General features: G+C 45.2%; 1 protein-coding gene across 2 annotated transcripts in view; it reads right to left on the minus strand.

Moving 5' to 3' along the window:
• The window catches only part of PKP2 (plakophilin 2), a 529,412-nt gene that overhangs the window by 24,515 nt on the left and 484,971 nt on the right, over window positions 1–19,926 (minus strand). For both annotated transcript variants that reach the window (XR_013606919.1, XM_078674126.1), the window contains exon 11: window positions 10,762–10,951. Coding sequence is in view for 1 of the 2 variants with exons in the window: in XM_078674126.1 (XP_078530252.1) it covers window positions 10,762–10,951 (190 nt within the window). In the remaining variant the exon portion in view is untranslated. The remainder of the gene's footprint in view (window positions 1–10,761; window positions 10,952–19,926) is intronic.

Here is a 19,926-nt window from a genome sequence, read left to right on the forward strand (position 1 = left end):
AGTTGAACGAATGAACCGTGATTTAAAGCAATCTTTGACAGCCCGAGTTATAGGCACTGGCAGAAATTGGCTGGCTCACCTCTATGGCGTGCAGCGTGCTCTTAATAATCTCCCTAGAAGGTCTCTGGGTGGGCGGACCCCATACGAAATGCTCTTTGGCATCAAGATGTTCGTCCCTGACCTTGACGGTCTAGACTCGGTGGTTCGCGCCACTTGCTTTGACGCAGATGAACATTGCAATGTTTTACAGAATCTACAAAAGACGAGAGACACTCTTGCAAAGGAACATTTGCCCTCCACATCGGATGATGCGTTGCAGATCCCGGTAGTTGGCTGGCTACCCCAAGTTGGAGAACTGGTTCGAGAGAAGATCGACAACAAGAAAGAGTTTGGTCCCTCCTATCGCGCTCCGGTCCCAGTGCTTGGAGTGAAGGGCACAAGAACAGTCATTTTACCACCACTTCCAGGTCGTAAGGAAAACAGGTTTATTTCTATTGACAATGTCAAGATACACAGAGTGGCCGATTCTTCTTAGCATGACACCGGCTGTTTCCTGTCCTTCCATTGTGAGAAATTCAATTATGCCCACTGCTTCTAATAATGAACCTGAGGTGGCCATCGAATTACCTGCTGTTTCCACTCCATTATTGAATACTTTACCAGGAACTAACCTTGATGAGACAGACTATACATACCCCACTGATTTGTCCATGCCTGACCTGCAAGCTCGTTTAGCCACGGAATCAAGATTTTCATTTGACTCTGCTTCCCTTGCCTCGAAAAAACCATCTAAAATTGCATTATATGCTAGCCTGTTTAAAAAACATTTTTTGATACCTCCTTGGATATACATTTGGCTGGCCCTTTTTTCAGTTTACCTTTTTATGTCAATTGGTTTTGTGTTTTATTTTTTTCGGATTATGAATGGACACTATGTCGAGGAGAGAACTTGCATTACTCATTTGAATGGAACTTTGGCCCCACTTTCCTCTTCACATTCTACACACAGATTAAAAAGAGACTTGACTTTGGTTAACATCACAGCGTGGCCTGTTCTGGATGGAATCGCGTGGGATGCAGTTCGTTTTCAGATTCATGGCCCAACGGAAGTCGTTAATGTTCCTAATGTACTAAGAGTTAATATGGGGGATGTGGTGAAACAAAACATTCGTTCTGATGATTGGGATGTTAATGCTGTGGAAAGTTTGTTTTCTGATTTGAGATATTATGCTGCTTTTGATGCTGAGGATTTATATTTAGAATCTGCTAATTATGGTGAATTGTTCTGTTACCAACATTATGGCAATCACTTCTTACACAAGACATCTTCCCGAAGGGATGCGGTTAATTTTACTCAGTGGGAACATTGCCCAGCACCAACACAAGGGAGTTCAGAAACGTTTCTTAAAAAGTATACTTATTTCACTGACTTTAATCAGTCCAATCCCGAGTCCTTTTATTTTAAATTTCAAAAACAGCCACTGTCCAAGGTTCGACTTACAAATACAAAATTGTTATATTCAAAGGCCTTCCTGGATCAATTAGTTTCTGGAGGGTATGAGTTATGGAAGGATACCATAGACCTTAAATCAGTTTGGGGCTCAAGGGCCTGGCAGGTACAAGGCACTGAGGCTTTGCACCGTGCATGTCTCATCCCAAATCATATGTGGTTTTTAAATGAAACCATTTCCCAGACCACGTGCTTTGGATTGGCTACATCTAAAAGGTTAAACACCCCGTCTTTCCCGGAGTTGGAGGAATATGAGAATTGGAGTAATTTTACTAAATTGTCCATTAGAGAAATACAGGCTCTGCTTCTGAATTCCTCCTTTAACATTTCCAGTATGAACCCCAAGGGTTGGCTGCTTTGGCACCGTGGTGCTGATTCTTGCCAAAAGAGATTTTTAAATATGACTGACGGTTTTAGGGCTGTTAGATCTGATCCCCGTTTTGATTTGAGTCATACTGTCACCTCTTACTCTGTGGGCAAGTTGTGTCAATCATGGCTGAAACATTCAACTTTACCTGCGGTTAAGTATCACCTTTCCAAACTGAATGCAGACGTGGATTTGAATGATTTCATTAAGGGCCCAGCTAGTGGCAGGTCGAAACGCTGGTTATATGGTGTTTACAATGAAATTTGGAAACTCTCACAAATTGAGGCTGCTTCACGCCTTAGGGCTATTGATCAGGCAAATCTTGAGAAAGTTCTTGCAGTTGTTGACAATAGCATTAACGTGCTTTCCTCTAGAATTTACACATTAGATAATATTGTGTCGTCTGTTGTTGATATTGTGCATGATGAAGTGTCTGTATTATACCATGGTCAAAATCAATTACGTTCAATCATGCAGTTTGCATGGACACTACAGACTCTAAAAATGGGTAAAGTTCCCTGGGGATACATGAACGTTTCCTCTTTATTTGCACCGTTTAATTTGACAGACAAACAACGCTTGCTTTCAATGCGTGATGCTTCCTTTTCTATGCTCCATATTGAAAGATTGGAATCTTTGCCTTTTTCTGTGGCAGAGACCACTGCTGCTACGTGGCTTATCCACGGTTTAATAACGCTGCCTTTTGCTTTATATAAGTTTTCAATTTGTATGAAATATGTGCCAATAGGTCGTTTTGAACCCTTAGGTAGCGGTTTTCTTCATGAGGTCTGGTCACTCCCATATACATACAGATGTTTCAAGGATGAACAAGAGGTTTATCTAACAGGGGATGAGTGTACTGAGACGCCAGATCATTCTTTAATGTGTAGACACATACAGTTACACGGTTCATGTAACAAGGACAGACCGAATATGGCTTGCGTTTTACAGGGCACGCCAGTTCCTGCTATCATCCCCACGTTTAAATTGTTAGAGAATGGTAGTTATTTAATGCTCAATAATGAAAACTGTTGTGGTTTAATTAAAGGTATAGCTTTCATGGTAACAGTTAGTGAGCGAGTTATTTGCTGCAGAAATGTTCTTTATCCTCCCACACGTGAACATAGGGAGTCTTCCATTTGGCCACAGATACCGACCTTGGGAGCAGAATTCAGCGGCATGGCTAGAATAAGAGCTCTATTGTCCCAGAAAGAGGTGGCCTTGAGCTCGGCCCGTGAAACTTTCGTGCTTCACATTGCTAACACCCGCACGGAGGTTCAGGCTCTTTTAAACACTGATTTGCCCTTGCATTTCGGAGCTATGGTCCGTTCTATCTTTAACGCATCCTCCACAACGGGCCTAGCACATTTTTTTAAAGTTGTTAGCGGTGGTCTCGTGACTTCCTTTGAGAAGATTTTTGGAGTCATCCCTGCTTTCTTCCATTCTATTTTTTCGTCCTTATTTGGAGGGTTCCCGTTTTTACTTGCTTTAGCGGCAGGCGCATTGGTGGTTTTCTGCCTTTTTAAATATGGATGCCCTTCCTGTGCAAGACCACGCACAGCTACTACTGACGCGGTTTCGCAACCGCATGCTTGATTATTATGGCACACTGCCGTTGGCGACTCTAAGCACGGCGTTTGGATTATCTTTTCGGTTCTCCTATTTCACCTGTGTCCAGCCTGTATTTCGCTGCCTGACCTGTGATTTCCTTTGGGCCATTGATTTGTGTCTCTGCGGACCAGCATCTTCTGACGTCGATTTTGATCAACTGATGAGTCCTATCATTGCTCACGAGTTGGTTTGTTCTGACGAAAGAATTATGGCCTTGGCGGTGGCACATGGACTAATGGGTCCCTGGGATGTGTTGTCGGCAGCGCGAAATTTCTTGGAACAAAGTTTTCTTGAAAACCCACCGAGCTGTCCTCTGATGGTTATAGAGGATCCGGTGCTGGAAGATCACGTATGTTCCTTTCATCTTTTAAACTGGATGGCTGAACTGTTTTCGGATGAGGACAGTGACTTCCTCCTTGAGGCTGTTGCAGCTTACTTTTCATATACGGTCTTATCATAGACACTGCCTCAGATTGGCATGCTGATTGATAGCATTTCCTTGATTTTATTGACTTTTGGTCAAGACATTTTTTTTTGCTTGCCTATTGGCTTGAGCCACATTATATTTGTGGGCTATTTTTTAGCATTAGTTTTTATAATTGAATTTTTATTCATGCTCGTTTATAAATGGATTCTGCTCTCATGTGATGGCACTTCTGTTACCTTATTTAGTCCGTTCTCGGATCATGGGGGGGTGTTGTATAGCTCCTATATATCCATATTTCGTGTTAAGTTAGCATAGGTACATTTCAGATTTAAACGCCATTTTTCCTTTCTTGCAACTTCTGCACACGACCCTCATTTGTTGACTTAGCTTTCAACCTAGTAGTTTGCCGTGGTGAATGTGAGAATAATATGTTATTGCTCTGATATCTGCTTTGTTTAATAAAACATGTCTGCACGGAGAGTGCTGAAGTTTCAGGAGCAACACGATATGGAATTGTTATGAGGTCTGATCTCCACGCCTTCATAGTCATAACACAAGTGCAGCCTTTGCCAACTTGGGCTTGAGGCGGGATTGATATTGCTTTGCAGGAGAATAGTTAACACACACTTGATGCGGTGCACATGCAGAGAGAGCTGGTGTATGCTGATGTGATTCCTTCATGCTAGGACACTAAGGTATGGGCCCGCCCTAAAACAACCCAAAGAGACCTTCTTAGATAATAATATAATATATGTGTTAGGGAGGGTGAGATATAAGTGTTGTTAACTCTTATTCATTACAGCATGTTAACATGCTGTCACCATTCGCTTTTTATGTCTTAGTAACTATGCTGATAATTTTGCTACTGATAATAAGTATACTTGTATTATCAAAGATACTGCGCCTGAGAAGACGGCATTAGTAAATAAACATTTCAAATGCACATGTGTCTTCTTTACTCCATGTTCTGGTTTGTAATGATAATATAACGAAAGAGTGTTCATGAGTCCCACGTACCCTGAGGTACTGTAAGTTCATGTTCTGGTTTGTCTAAACATTGGGTGTTTGATATGTCCAATGAGACACTGTAGCTAGCTCGGTAAGGGGTGAGTTGGTTGCTAAGGTAAGTTTTGGGACACCCTAATTTGCCGAGGTTCCACTCCTCTGTGCACAGTTCTGTGTGAGTACAGAAACCCTGCAACAGTAGAGGCTCAAACAGGGGACCCATCAATCTGGTGAGGACCACATTGAGGTTCCACACAGGAGCTGGCGGGGTCCTGGGAGGAATGACCCGCTTCAGCCCTTCTAGGAAGGCTTTAATGGCAGGCACCCTGAAAACAGAGAGGTGCTGCCTGTTCTGGAGATAAGCCGCTATGGCGGATAAGTGTATCCGAATGGAAGCATATGCCAGATTGCATTTGTAAAGATGTAACAAATAGCAGATGATATGAGGAATGGATGCATCTAGCGGGTTGATGTTGTGTTCAGTACAGTAAACGACAAACCGCTTCCATTTTGCCGCATAGCAGGCCCTAGTGGTGGGCTTCCTTGCCTCCCATATGATGTCCATGCATTCAGGGGGCAAATCAAGGTAGCCAAACTCTAAGACCTCAGGAGCCAGATCGCCAGATTTAGCTGTTGCGGATCTGGATGCTGAATGTCGCCATGGTTCTGCGTCAAGAGCCTGGGTGTGAGGTGCAGCCTTTGATGCGGTACCACGGAGAGTTCTAGAAACGTGGTGTACCATGGTTGGCGTGCCCATGTCGGAGCAACCAGGATGAGAGTCATCGAGTGTTGCTTTAGCTTCCGAGCCACCAGCGGTATGAGGGGCGCTGGGGGAAAAGCGTACGCAAATCTGCCTGACCAGTTCATCCATATCGCATTGCCCTGCGACTGTGGGTGCGGGAACTTGGCGGCAAAGCTTTGGCATTTTGCGTTTTCCCTTGTGGCAAACAGGTCTATCTCTGGATGACCCCATTGCTGGAAGTACGGGCGGAGTACCGATGGGTGTATCTCCCACTCGTGCATTTGATGGCTGTGTCTGCTGAGCAGATCCGCCATCTGATTGTCCTTGCCCGGGAGGTGTTCCGCCATGAGGAAGATGTTCCTCTAAATGGCCCACTTCCACATGCTCTGAGCCAGATGAGACAACTGTGGAGAGTGTGTACCTCCCTGCTTTTGAATATAGTACATGGCTGTCATGTTGTCCGTCCAGATCAACACGACTTTGTTGCACAGATGTACTTTGAAGGACTTGAGTGCCATGAAGATTGCCATCAGTTCTAGGTAGTTGATGTGCATCTTCCTTTGCTGCGTCGTCCATAGTCCCTGCACCGTGTAGTGGAGCACATGAGCTCCCCATCCCTGGAGAGATGCGTCTGTTGTTAGGATAATCTGTGGCACAGGCTCCTGGAACGGTCGGCCCTTGCAAAGGTTGTGTGGGTTCCACCAATGCAGAGAGTCGTATGCCCGACCGGTCACCAACACTAGGTCTTTCAACTGTCCTTGAGCCTGAGTCCACTGATGTGCCAAGCATTCTTGGAGCGGACGCATATGCAACCGAGCGTGCGGGACTATGAAGATGCAGGAGGCCATCATGCCTATTAGCTGCATGAACACTCTTGCTGGGAGTGAGTGTTGCGGTCTGAACTTCCGGAGTAGCGACTGGATGTTGTTGATCCTCACTGGGTTTGGCTGAGCCGTGGCTGCCAGAGTATTTATCGTCGCGCCCAAATACTGCCGCACATGGGCTGGCTGAAGGTGCGACTTTGGATAGTTTAGTGAAAACCCCAGACTGTGAAGGAGGTGAATGGTGTGGGACATGTCTGCGGCGCACTGCTGGGCCGACTTCGCTTGAACCAGCCAGTCGTCCAGATAAGGGTAGACATGTATGCTTTGTCTCCTGAGGTGCGCTGCCACTGTCGCCAGACATTTCGTGAACACTCTGGGGGCGGTGGTCACTCCGAAAGGGAGGACCTTGAACTGGTAATGCCGGTTCTGGATGGTGAACCTGAGGTATTTCCTGTGGGATGGATGGAGTGGTATGTGAAAGTAAGCATCCTTGAGGTCCAAGGTTGCGAGGAAATCTCCCTGGTTTAACAACGGAAGAACCTGCTGCAGTGTTAACATGTGGAAGTGTTCTGAAAGAATGTACTGGTTCAGAGGGCGTAGGTCCAGAATCGGTCTGAGTGAACCGTCTTTCTTTGGGATTAAGAAGTACAGGGAATAAACCCCTGTGCCTTCCTCCCCCAGTGGCACAAGCTCTATTGCGCCTTTTTGCAGCATCGCAAGAACCTCCTGCTGCAATAAGTGCAAATGCTCTGCTGACATAGGACGGTGTTTTGGGGGCATGTTGGGTGGAGTGGACGTTAGCTCCAAACAATAGCCGAACTGGATAAGTTTCCTGACCCACCTGTCTGTGGTGATGGACTTCCAGACCTGCAGGAACTGCTGGAGTCTCCCCCCGACAGGTGTTGGATGGTCGGGGGCAGTGACAGAGAGTCACTGTTTGTTGGTGGCAGAGGAACGGGAACTGTTGTTGCCTCTGCCTCTGCCCTTGGAGCTGTTTCCCCGGTATCCTCCTCTACTCTGCTTGGTGTATGAGGATTGCGCCCCACCTTTGTTGAACTGTGCCTGTTGTGACATTTGGCCTCTGTTAACACCTCGATTGCCTGAGCGACGAAAAGTGTTCCCTCGAAACTGTTGGGACTGGAGAGCCCCCATGGACTTGGCAGTTTCAGTATCTTTCTTAATTTTTTCCAGGGTGGTATCCACCTCTGGACCAAATAACCTGTCTGGGTTCACCGGCTGGTTGAGGATGGTAGTCTGTATCTCTGGCTTGAACCCGGAGATTCAGAGCCATGCCTGTCGCCTCAACATTACACTAGTGTTGATTGCTCTCGCTGCTGTGTCCGCAACGTCCAGCGCACACTTGATAGCAGCGTTGGAGATGAGCTTTCCCTCCTGGATAAGCATTTCAGCTCCCTCTTTAAACTGGTCTGGAAGGTGTTGCAACAGCTGCTCTAGGGTGTCATACTGTGCCCTATCGTATATGGCCAACAGTGCCTGCGTGTTTGAGATGCGCCAGATGTTGGCCGCCTGAGCTGCTACTCTCTTTCCCGATGCCTCCAGCACTTTCGACTCTTTGTCTGGGGGAGGAGCTTCACCCGTGGTTTGGGAGTTCGCCCTCTTGCGGGCATTAGAGACCACCAAAGAGTCCAGAGGCAACTGGCCCCTAATGTAGGTTGGGTCGCCAGGTGCCGGTCTGTATTTTTTCTCTATTCTAGGGTTGACAACCCTTGATCTCATGGGTTCCTTGAAAATGTCTGCTGCATGCTTAAGGACCCCTTTTAGCATCGGAAGAGTCTTGACAGTTTTTTCATCAGTGGAGAAAGTGTCAAAAAGAAAGTCAACCTCCACAGGGTCAGCATGCATTTCCACTTTATCGTTTGCATCTGCTCTTTCAATTAAGGCATTAAATGCCGCAGAATCTTCAGTGGGAGACGTTTTCACGTTATAAACCTGGGGGTCATTGACTGTTTGCTGGTCCCCTTGATCACCTGTGTCCATCCTTGAGTCCTGTTGCTCATCAGGCTCAGTGTTGGAAGGAAAGTTGTACTCCTCATCCTGCTCCTCTTCATCTCCATCAGAGTAAGTGGGTGAAGGCGTTGCACTCCTCCGAGGCTGTGGAAGAATCTGTTCAACCAGTACTGGTGTGTCTGGCGCAGGCTTTTTGCGCTTTAGAGGAATTGTGAATGACTCCAAAGGCTGTGATGTTATTTTCCTCTTGTAAAGCGTGAGCTTCCCGGTGTCGGCATCGATGAAATGCTCCGACCCTTCTTCCAACAAAGGTTGTCGATGACTCAAACTCCCACCCGGGCGAGTTGGCTTCGACACTTCAGAGGCCTTGGGCACCGACCGTGGTGCGAAGGCCTTCGGCGCCACCTTAGGCGGTAACGTGTAGAGGATCGGCATCGAAGTCTTCTTCGGTGGGGCAGACGGCTTCGGCGCGGAAGGCGTTTCCGGTTCCGATGCTGAAGCCTTTTTTCCCGAATTCGCTTGAGGGAGTCCGAGACCTGCTTCGTAAAGGAAGCGGACGGTTTCGTCGACCCGACCGACGACCTTGGGCCGCCCCCAGGGGAAGACCCGAGCGTGGACGACTGTTGTTTGTCTGCTCGAGGCGCAGGAGGAGCCGTGACCGGTGCGCTTCGACCTCCGTCCACGGCCGCAGTCGTTGACGCCGACGGCTTCGGAACGGCAGCCTTGACATTAGGCGTTGGGAGTCCAGACTTTGGCTCGGCGCCATTGGGTGACGGTGTCTCGACGGGCCGTTTGCTTTTCGGCACGACAGACCCGCCTGACGTAGGCTGGACAGCTTGCTTGGATTTTGGCTCGACCGCCTTGCCTGAAGTCGACTCGACGGCCTTCTTCGAGCTCTGCTCCTTGACCACCTTCGGCACCTCTGCCTGGTCGACAGCCTTCTGGGGCTTCGAGGTCTCCGACGACGAAGGTGTCGATGTTGGAGCAGACGTTTTCGGTTTCGATGGCGTCCCGGCCATCTTTGTTTTCGTCGACACCGATGGTTTCAGTTTCGGTTTCGATTTAGGTAATGGCGGCTCCGCTGAGGTGTCCGTAGCCGGGCAGGAAGGCGGGGCCGTGGATTTTGGTGTAAGGTCTTGGGTAAGGCCGTATGGCGATCCCTCGACCTGAGCCTTTGTAAGAGTACGAACGGGGCATAGCTCATCCTCCGAGCTATCTTCCATGGCCCCATATGCTCCGTCGTCATCCCCTACCTCCTCGACGACGTCCTCCAGGTCTTGGCCTTCGACGTCCGCTTCGTAGTCGGACACGACGTCCACCGATGGAGGTGAAATCTGCAGTTGAAGCTCTTGCTCGTCTGCTTCCGCGTCGTCGGAGATGTCCACCGGTGCTGGAGCCGATCGTTGGGCCTCGAGGCGCGCCACGCGCCGCGTCTTGATCGTTTTCTTCGATCGAAATCTGGAACAGGCCATACAGTTGGCCTCGTTGTGGTCCGGCGACAGGCACTTGTTGCACACGGGATGGACGTCAATGTGTGGGTACTTGGAGCCACACACGGGACAGTACTTGAACGGACTCCGTTCCATGCCGTGGAAGTCTTGCTGCGTCGACTGGGCATCGATCACCGAAGAGCCAAACGACTCCCCGGATATCCGACTCGACGAGTTGGAGTAAAGTCGGGACCGAACGCAAACAATACAGACGGTTCAGAGAAGGCCTTTTGGCCTTGAGAAAGTTCTATAACGATTCCGAGCAGGAGTTGTCGAAATCACATCCGAACCCAATGGCGGAAAAAAACAATCTGGGGATGGAGTCGATGCCCATGCGCACTGTAGTCCAGGGGAGGAGCCACCTATCTAGTGATACTTCGAAGACTCTTCCAGGACAACAATGTGCAATCATCCGGACCCAACACTAGGCGGCGATCTATGCTATAGATATGAATTCAGCAGCCCACGTGCCTCGAACACTTCATTAGCCCCAGTTAACGAGAATCTTGGCACTGTAAAGGGTGTCCACATTCCTTAAGTGTTCAGGACCATAAATATGGCGGGCATGGGCTATAAAAATGTGCTTGACTAGATTTTTTTTTTAACAATGCTTAGGACCTGAAACGTGTCAGAGACTTGACGTGTCTGTTGGCTCTCGTTTTTTGTTTCTTTGTTAATGCGATATGTTAAAAACTAAAGAAAAAACAATGTATTCCAAGAATTCAAATACGAGTAAAAATAACATTGCTAAAAGTAATTCTTTTTTATATATCTGAAGCGTCGTATCATTTCTTTTAGTCTATTCCTCCCTACCTACCCTTCGCTGATGCTTATGTTGAAGATCTTTCTTAGGCCTCCGCTGTCGAGAAGAGTTCGAGCACTCTGGGAGCTGTTCTGGATCAAATTGTTGATTGTGTAGCAGATTGAAGCTGTTGTGTCATTGGCAATGTTGGAATCGGGAGCAGATTCGGGTAGTAAAGTGACCAAATCAGGTAATATGTTTTTGGCTGAAAAAAAGGAAAACAAAGTTTAAAATTGTAGTTTTTCTCTTTATATGCATCCTGGAATGCTCACATCCATGACACTTAGCCCATGATTTAATCAGCAGTTCAGACTAGACTATCTGTCCCAGTATAGATTGAGTCCAAACTGAGATACATACATGACTGACATTAATAACTGTTTCACAAGTGTTGTACTCCCACCAAAGCAATTCTGATAGACAATTTGCTTTAAAAACGTTCAGAATGTTATTCTAGACTTATAAAAGCATCCTGGTTCAAAATATTTTATAGTGCAATGGGTTTAGAATGACAGCAAACAGTAGGCCTGCAAAAGTACTGACCTCTTCAAACACTGTTCGTGATATTGCATAATACTGTCCAAACTGCGACTTGCGCATACTCATCTCGTGGCTCAGTGGACTAATGCATCTACGGATAGGACTTGTGTTAAAATCTTAGCAGGGCCCCCCATCCTCCCATGGTCAATAAAATGCGTAATATTCAGTTCGGTCATAATAAACATTTGTTCTTCAGCACCAAATACCCTTCTGTGATAGCAAGCACTTTACAAATGTACGTTATTTTAAGAACAAGCATTGGCATTTGCAACAGGTTCGGCCTATAACAAAGCGCCGCTGCAGTCACTGGTTAGTTTAGTCACTCAATAACTCATTATACATAACTCTGTCAATCATCCTTTTAGTCATTATTCCATTCTTCTATCCACTCACTCATTCTTGCATTTATGCCCTCACCCACCCACAATAAAATAAGAACACAAACTCAACAAGATTATGAAAGATGAATTAAAAGAAGAAAAAAGAAAACAATGTAACAGCCTACATGTAGTGAACATATGCTAGCAACAAAGTATGTGAAGCATCAAACATAGCAGTGAATGGCATCTTGGAATGATATTGTGCATGTTTATCACTGTTTTAATGTTGTGACATGGCTGCAACATTTAACAGCAACGTGTGGCGATCTTGGATCGGTACAGTGATGATGCCCAACGCACAGTAAGTTTCCAAGTTGGCTGCCTGGTACACATTGGACTAGACAGACATCTTGGAATTGCACTGTGAATAGTACATAGTATATCATGGTTGTACCACTCCAAAACGCCAGACATGTTGCTTCTCAACATCTTCGAACAGTAAACGATTATACAATTCCATGAGGCCTGCCTGGCTCGCACGGAATGCAGTGCACTGCAGATGAAATAAGCACAAAGCAAGCAAGAAGCTGCTTTACAAAAAAATAAAACAAGCACTGGAAAAGCCAATGGGTCTCGCCTTGACAAGCCTGCAACACATTTTAAATCTCCTTTTTTGCAAATGTGCGCAATAGACACTTAAGGTGCAAGAGAAATACCAAGTAAAAATACCACCATCTGAAGGTGATGAGCAGGTGTATTTACTATTTTCTTCTTAAAAGGGCAGAAAGTGGCATCTCAAAAGTAAACAAAATGCAAATATGTAATCACTGGAGAGGCTGGCCTACCAGCCCTAATACCGACATGAACTACTTATTAAGTGAATGTGCAAACAGCTGTTGCTCACAGTGAAGACAGGCAGTGGCTGAAGTGGGCTGATTCACTGCCACATGCTATACACTCTGGTGGGAGTAAGCAAATGTAAATGTCACTTAGGGCAGTGACAGCTGATCAAATTATCTCGGTCATATATATGTATGTATTTTTATTATGAGTTTTCTTAGAAAACAAGAGGTGGTGAAGACAGATAAAGCTGTTGCTAGGCAAGAGCTAACAATAAAGGAAAGAAATGAAAGGGGGCCTAAACTGGAAATGGAATGGCCAACCAGCCTTGGCCCTGAAACACACTAATTTTCAGACAGATCTGCATGTGATAATGTAAAATGACATCCCTCATGGGCTATGGAGCCAATGGAAGAGTGGGATGACCTGTTGCCGCGTGCTATATGCTGCCATGGGTGGAGGCAGAATGTCAATAAAACTCATACAGATCAACAGCTGAAGGGGCAACCCAACGCACAAATAGGTATGTCCTTCGCATGCATTTAAAAAAAAAAAACTCAAGTGTTTCGCAGACTGCGAAAACTGTCAGGTCAGATTAAAAAAGTAATTAAGTACATACACAGATAACTACGCAATAAACTATAAATATGAACAGAATTATTGTTGACGAAATAATATACATCCCCCACTGAGAGGTTCTGCCAAGTATTATCACAATGTAAATCTATAACTTCTAGTGTATGTCAGAGGGGGTAACCAATACCAAGGCCTTGCGTACTATGGTAATCTGTGAGATTCCATGTAATAGTATACCTTTTTCATGCTTTACTACAGTGTGATATGATTTCACCCTTAAAGGCTTATTGGTCTTAATATATGTTTTTCACCTTAAATAAGTCAGCCTTACTGCCTTTGTCATTATTTTCATAAGAAACAAACAACACATTTGGCATACGACATAACTTTTTCCAACCAACCTATCAGGGCTACACCCTTTACCATTGCCCTGCCACCATAAACTACCATCATGCATACCTCCTGAGAACACATAACAAGGATTATCAAAGTGCAACATTTCTAAATTAACTGCCATTCTTAAAGGATTATTACCATTAACATATGTTTTTCACTATAGATAAGTCAGTTCTACTGCCTTTGTCATGTTTTATAAAAAAACAGTTGAATCCTACACCATTGGACATAGCTCTTCAAATGAATGGCATATAGCCTATATCAACATCCTAGAATATTGACTGGCCAAAATAACCAATTGAGGCGTAAAGTTTTGAACATAAACTTCCCCACAAGGCAACAAACAAGCACACGGTCATACATTTTCAAATATGTACACAATTACAGTTGGCAAAATAACACACCACTACTCCTACGAGGTTCTAACAAGGATTTCCACAGTGCACCTCTTCCACCCCCTAGGGTTTGCCAGGGAAGGGAGGCAGCACCAAAACACTCATCTGTGGGGGTCCATATAGCACAAACCATGTCTACAGTCTTTAACACAGAGATGAATATTAATGCACTCCTCTTGGCTTTAATATATGATGTTCTCAATCAATGTGTATGGTCTATTGCTTTGTTGTAGTTTTTCTTAATAAACAGGACAGAACAATGGCATCTGATATAACATTAACCCCTTCTGTGCTCCTGTTGGCCAACGAAGCCCCGCCCACCCTTTAGAACGCCCATACCGCGGCGGAAAAACCGCCACGGTTAAGGCCAATGAACCCATCAGGCTCACCGCCTTGATCTCCAAACCCAATTCATTCCTTCTGTACTAGTCATAAGCTTTCCAACAAGGCACAAGGTTTTCTAAAAACATTCTTCTTCCTCCCAATCAAAACCTTGGAGAGACGAAGAGCAACATGTGGGCAGAGTCTTAACTCTTCTCTCAGGATTGCTTCTCAAAGCTCTCTTTTCCGTGATCACATAAGAACAAGACAGACCTTAAATGCAATGTTTCTCCTACTGCTGTTGCTGGGATTCTGTTGTAGTTATTTCCAGATTCCGAAAAGGGTAGAGACCTAATTGTTGTTTAATTAAGAACGTTAATCAACTAAATGTGAAAATGTGTAAGTGTAACTCAGCATCCAGCACCTTGGAGTGTCCTGCAATTGCCATGGATTTGGGTGTTAATTTTGCACGCCCCTGGTGAAACCAGGGGCCCAATTAACACTGGGGGAGTGGAATTACCAAGGATTCCGAGCTGAACCCTTAATAGTCCCTGAGAAATGAGAAAATATCAGGGGAATTAGTAGGTCCCTGGTAATTCCTTAAGCTTGACTGCATTCTCCCCAAGAGCCTTTGGCTGTCTCCAGAGGAACATTTATATATCTATTGTGCAACCATAAATCTATTAACACTAATGGGGCCACTAACTCCCCTACACAGGTTCATTATCACAAGCTCAACTAGACAATTTTTATGCAAAACTGATACACTAATAGCTGCCAAGCTACTTGTTTGCGACACCCTCGGCCATGGCTTCACAGCCAGCTGTACTTACATGGTGGTAATTGTATGCCATGTTATAAAACAAAAAGTGGAAAACGATTGATGAATAAAAGCTCAGGGCCGGCTGCATTTGTCACATGTGAGATCAACATCAACCATTTTATCAAGCTTGCAGACTAAATGTCAGTGCTCAAAACCAACAAAGTCCATAAAACAGATGCTCATATGCCTGAAATTTCTGTTACAGACGATGGGCCCAGAAAATTAAGTACTTACCTATGAAGTTCAATCTTCAATTAAACAATATGTTTAGAATGCTTAAACACAAAAAGTAGTAACACGCATTGGTACACCATTCTTCAGAAGATCAACGTGAGGTGCCACAAATAACATTACTCCTCAGCTTCAGGTGTTCCCATTGCGAAGAAACACATTCCTAGTGACCAAGAGATGGACACGTGAAACATGGGGACACCCCCTGATGAGGAGAAATATTTATCCGAGGTCTCTCCTGGGAAGATCTCTTGATGAATCCATACTCCACAACTGATTGCTAGGAAGTAACTTCACAGCAGGGGAGATATTACGCTGAATTATTGGGAAACAAACTTGTCCTATCAGACTGATGCACAAAGTGTGCTTTGGTCTTCAAATTGCGTCACTGTGGTGGTGTTTGGAGAAATTAGGGGGAATGGACAAGATGGTGGTGCTATGGATTCCACAATGGACATAGGCCAGTACTGGATCTGCTTCCCAAAGTATAAAGTCCAGAACAGTAACAGACATCACTGAACGCTACTGGACGGATATAGTATTGGTGTGGACTGCGAAGCCAGCTTTTCGCATAGAAGCATCGGTTATAAACCTCTTATTTTCCAGTTTGTAATAAACACAATGTCAATCCTCTCCTCGCATCACAAATACAATTTTGTTTACAAAAGACTCTAATGAACCTGTGGAAAAAATGAATATTAATCTATAGCTTCACACGACTATCCAGTGCCATCTTAAGCACAATGCAAAGGTAAACGTGGGTAAACACGTCATGGTGGCCACTACGACTAAGATATCAGCAAGGAAAATGTGCTGGCCATTACTCAAGTGACCTCCAAAAAACAAAATATACCCTTAATACAATTCTTCAAGTTTGTTTTTCCCTTGAGGTCAATTAAGTCTTTTGTGACGGTGGACAATGCCACCTCTCATTTAAATCATTATAGAGTTGTCTTGTGACAGTCGTATAATAAAAATTACTGCATTCCAGGCGAACAGATAAAGCTGGTTTGGTCTTACCAAGTAAAGCACCCGACTGAAAGGGTTACCATTTATGCTAGCCTTCAGAAAATATCAGAAAATTAAATGAGGCTAGAGAGTGCTGGCAGGCAAAGTGCCTCAACTCCCTTGCTGTAAGTCTTTCCAGCTCCTGGCACAACTTCCACCACAGCTGCCGGAAAGCCAACTCTGCCTGAAGGCGCATACATGTAGCTGTAGATGTGGGCACCCGCACTGTGGATGTTGTGACCATGTGAAGAGTTGTTTGTGCACATACTTTCTCAGCGATGGATAACTTAAAGGAAGCCTACGTCTGTTCTGTGCTCCCATGAGAGGGAGATATGCACATTTAAGCTGGTACTCCTGATTAATTTAGTAAATAAGGAGCAATAACATCTCTGCAGCTGCAAGAATAGAAATTCTAGCAAAGTAGAGGGAAATAGGAAAGACCTGTGGCTGTATCCGGGATATGGCGCACTTACCCACTCTGGGACATTCCCTCGTGCAAATGAGGATAACATGCCATTGGGATTGCACTGGGGCACATGTAAAGTTTACACAGTCAGTAGCGACTGGTGTGCGGGCCGAGTGGCAGAGCGAGGGTATGACGACAGACGATGAAGGAAACAGAAACAAAAAGTGGAAAAAATAACTTACCTATCCTAGGGCCAATCCTGAGGCTGCTCTCAAACTTGAAAACAGCACCAAGATTTGGCCTGAGCGCACTGAATTTGAACTCCTAGAGAGACTGGGAGCCTGTACTTACTGTCTCCAATCCGGCAACACAGCTCGGAGACAGCTCAGTGCCCATGTCAGTTTGGCCGTCCTTAGACGGCTGGCCAAACCAACATGCACAATGATAGCAGTGCTCACCGCTCCCTTTCGTGACTGCCCCACTATGGTCCAGCCCCCAAGACTGGATCCAGCCCTTAGAACTTAAAAACTAAAACAATAACTAAACTGTTTTATTATAGTTTTATTTTTCAAGTTTTAAGGCTGGCGGGAGGGGGTGATACTCCTCCGCCATAGCGGAGAAGCCGCCACTGGGCACAATCCTTAGTACAGAAAGGGCTTCTCAAGTGTCTGCGGTCCTTTCTGTAACATCAAAGTACTCCAGGTACAGGAAATGGATGCACATGCCCATTGCACCGCCTGGGCAGCTGTAAAACAACCCCAGGTATTTTATGAGTGGACTCGTGGTGCAATAGAGGCAATGTGTTTAGGCTTGAAGGAGCAGTTTAGAAACAAATTAGAGGAACGGAAAATGGGAGTGTTTGTTATTTTAGAATGAGACTAAAGGTGTACGCAGAAGAGTATAGGTGTCTTCAGATGGGCTGTGTTGCTTATTCAGTATTTTACCCTAGGTGGAGTGCATGAGAAACTCTACGTCAGTACAAGAGATACTAATTATTAGAGAATAAAGAGGAGTACCCACAATGTTAGACACAGTCCGGTATCGCCACAGAGCTTCACTTACAGCTACCTTCTTGAGATAGAATCATAGTAACTTTTGAAGCAAAACAGGGTTTTCGAAGCTTAAAGAAATAAAAGGCTTAGGGGAGATCAGAAACATTCAAAGAACTTTGTTGGTGTTCTGCATGGATTAACGTGCACTAATTAAAATCAATCCTTTAACATGCTCACATCACTCATTTGGGTTGTTCATTCTGGTATTCAAGAGGAAATAGTTACTTATAACAAAACATTGTTAGCAACACTGCCTTTGTCAAATGTTAGAGAGGAAAATAATTTGAATTTGGTGTCAAGGTGTGGGAGCTTGAAGGGTCTAGCTAACATCAACCGGTGATATTATATACACATGCCTATGCTTATTAAACACACATTCTTACATAAATATATATATATATATATGCTTAAAGACTTTGCTGTAGAAATGGCAAAAGACTGTGTCCTTTTCTATCTCAGTGTGGATAGCACTTTGCTAATCCTATGCTTAAAGACTGATAGAAAAACTGACATTTGAGGTGAGCAGATCTAGAGTGTCACTGGTGTTGAGAGTGCTCTAACAGGATCTGCTTTCCACCTAAACTTGAGAACTACCCAGAGTTCTCTCCTTTTTTTTGCATAATTTATGCGTCACTCTATGCCTGGAAGGGATATATATGTGTGTGTTTATATATATATATATATACTAGCAGCCCGTCCCGACGTTGCCCGGGTATGAAATAGAATGTGTGTAATGTGTGTATTCAGATACGGTCATTCGCGTGTTCCCCCGCTTGAGGCCCAGCTGCAGCCCTGGTTCATGTTAGCAGGCGCATGTAATTGGTGTAGTGATCCGCCGCCTGAGCCCGGCTACAGCCCTGGCTGATGTTAGCAGGTGCGTGTAATTTGGTTGAATGTGATAGTTCAGTAACAGCGCGCATGAGAGGCTGCAGTAATTGTCACCACAGACATGCTCAGTCGGGTGTGCCCCCGCTTGAGGGCCAGCGGCGACCGTCTAACAATTAGAATTGTGTGAGTCTTGAATGATTGTTTCCCGCTGTTCTTATTTTTTTATGACCCACACCGACGCTCTTCGGTCCAGAGTGCTTTTTAGACGCACCCAGGCCAAGTCACACACTGCGTTCGGCCCTTTCAGACGCACCCAGGCCAAGGCACACACTGCATTCGGCACCCCCAGTATGTGTGAGACAACGGGCAGTCCCCCAAGGGAGTCTTGCGAATGGTTACTTACCACGCTTCGAGGTGAACGCCTTTGTGACGCCCCCAGCACACGGCCACAGCAGACGATCTGATTAATGTACGACCCAGATGGCATGAAGTGCAGAACGTAGCACATGCCCCCAGCGTTTATCACGCCCCCAGCGTGCCCCTTGATGCGGCGCAATTGCGTAATTGGCGCTTCACATGGCATGAAGGGTGGACACACGCCCACAGCGCGGACACACGCCCACAGCATTTGTCACAGCCCCAGCGTGCCCCTTGATGCGGCGCTATTACGACTCACATGGCATGAAGGGCGGAACGTACCACACGCCCCCAGCGTTTGTCACGCCCCCAGCACACGCCCACAGCAAAACGCAGACATGCCCACAAGGGACTACTTTGCTGGCACGGTTCTTTTACCTTTTAAATGTATATGGTGGCCGTCTGCATAGCCTATGTCCTTCTGCTGCAACTGCCCTTTCCAACGCTGTATTGGGTGTTGTGATTGGTGCTGTGGTTACTGAGATTACCCGCCTCAAAGGTTTGGGCTCTCTCTTTATAATATTAGTATGGATATGGATATGGATATGGATATATATATATATATATATATATATATATATATATATATATATATATGTATTTCAAGTAGGTCACCAGCCTTTGCTAGGTGTGTGAATATGTAATAGATTCACAGTGCTAAGCCGAGCATTTTTTGTGGTTAGCTTAATTTAGCTGTAGTCTTGTGAAAGGCAAACGTTAAATAAGGATCTATGTCTCCGGCATGGCATGCACATGTTAGATCTGAACTCTCACTATGTACTTTACATTTTCAAATAAAGGAAAATAGCTCCAGAGTTATAGACTATTTTTTGTTCTCTGCTGTTTCCTATAACTTACGTAAATATATTGATAGCTGTGTATTAATATGTAATTGCTTGATGTGAAGACTAATAGAAAAGAAGCAGAAAATCAGACAATATTGCTTAAAGTGTTAAAAGCATATCTGGGCTGATTGAAAAAATCATAGCTTTCTGCCACTGATTTACATACTCCAAAGGAGTCCACT

The sequence above is a fragment of the Lissotriton helveticus genome, chromosome 1_1 (genome assembly GCF_964261635.1).
Source record: "Lissotriton helveticus chromosome 1_1, aLisHel1.1, whole genome shotgun sequence".
In the NCBI taxonomy this organism is placed as follows: Eukaryota; Metazoa; Chordata; class Amphibia; order Caudata; family Salamandridae; genus Lissotriton; species Lissotriton helveticus.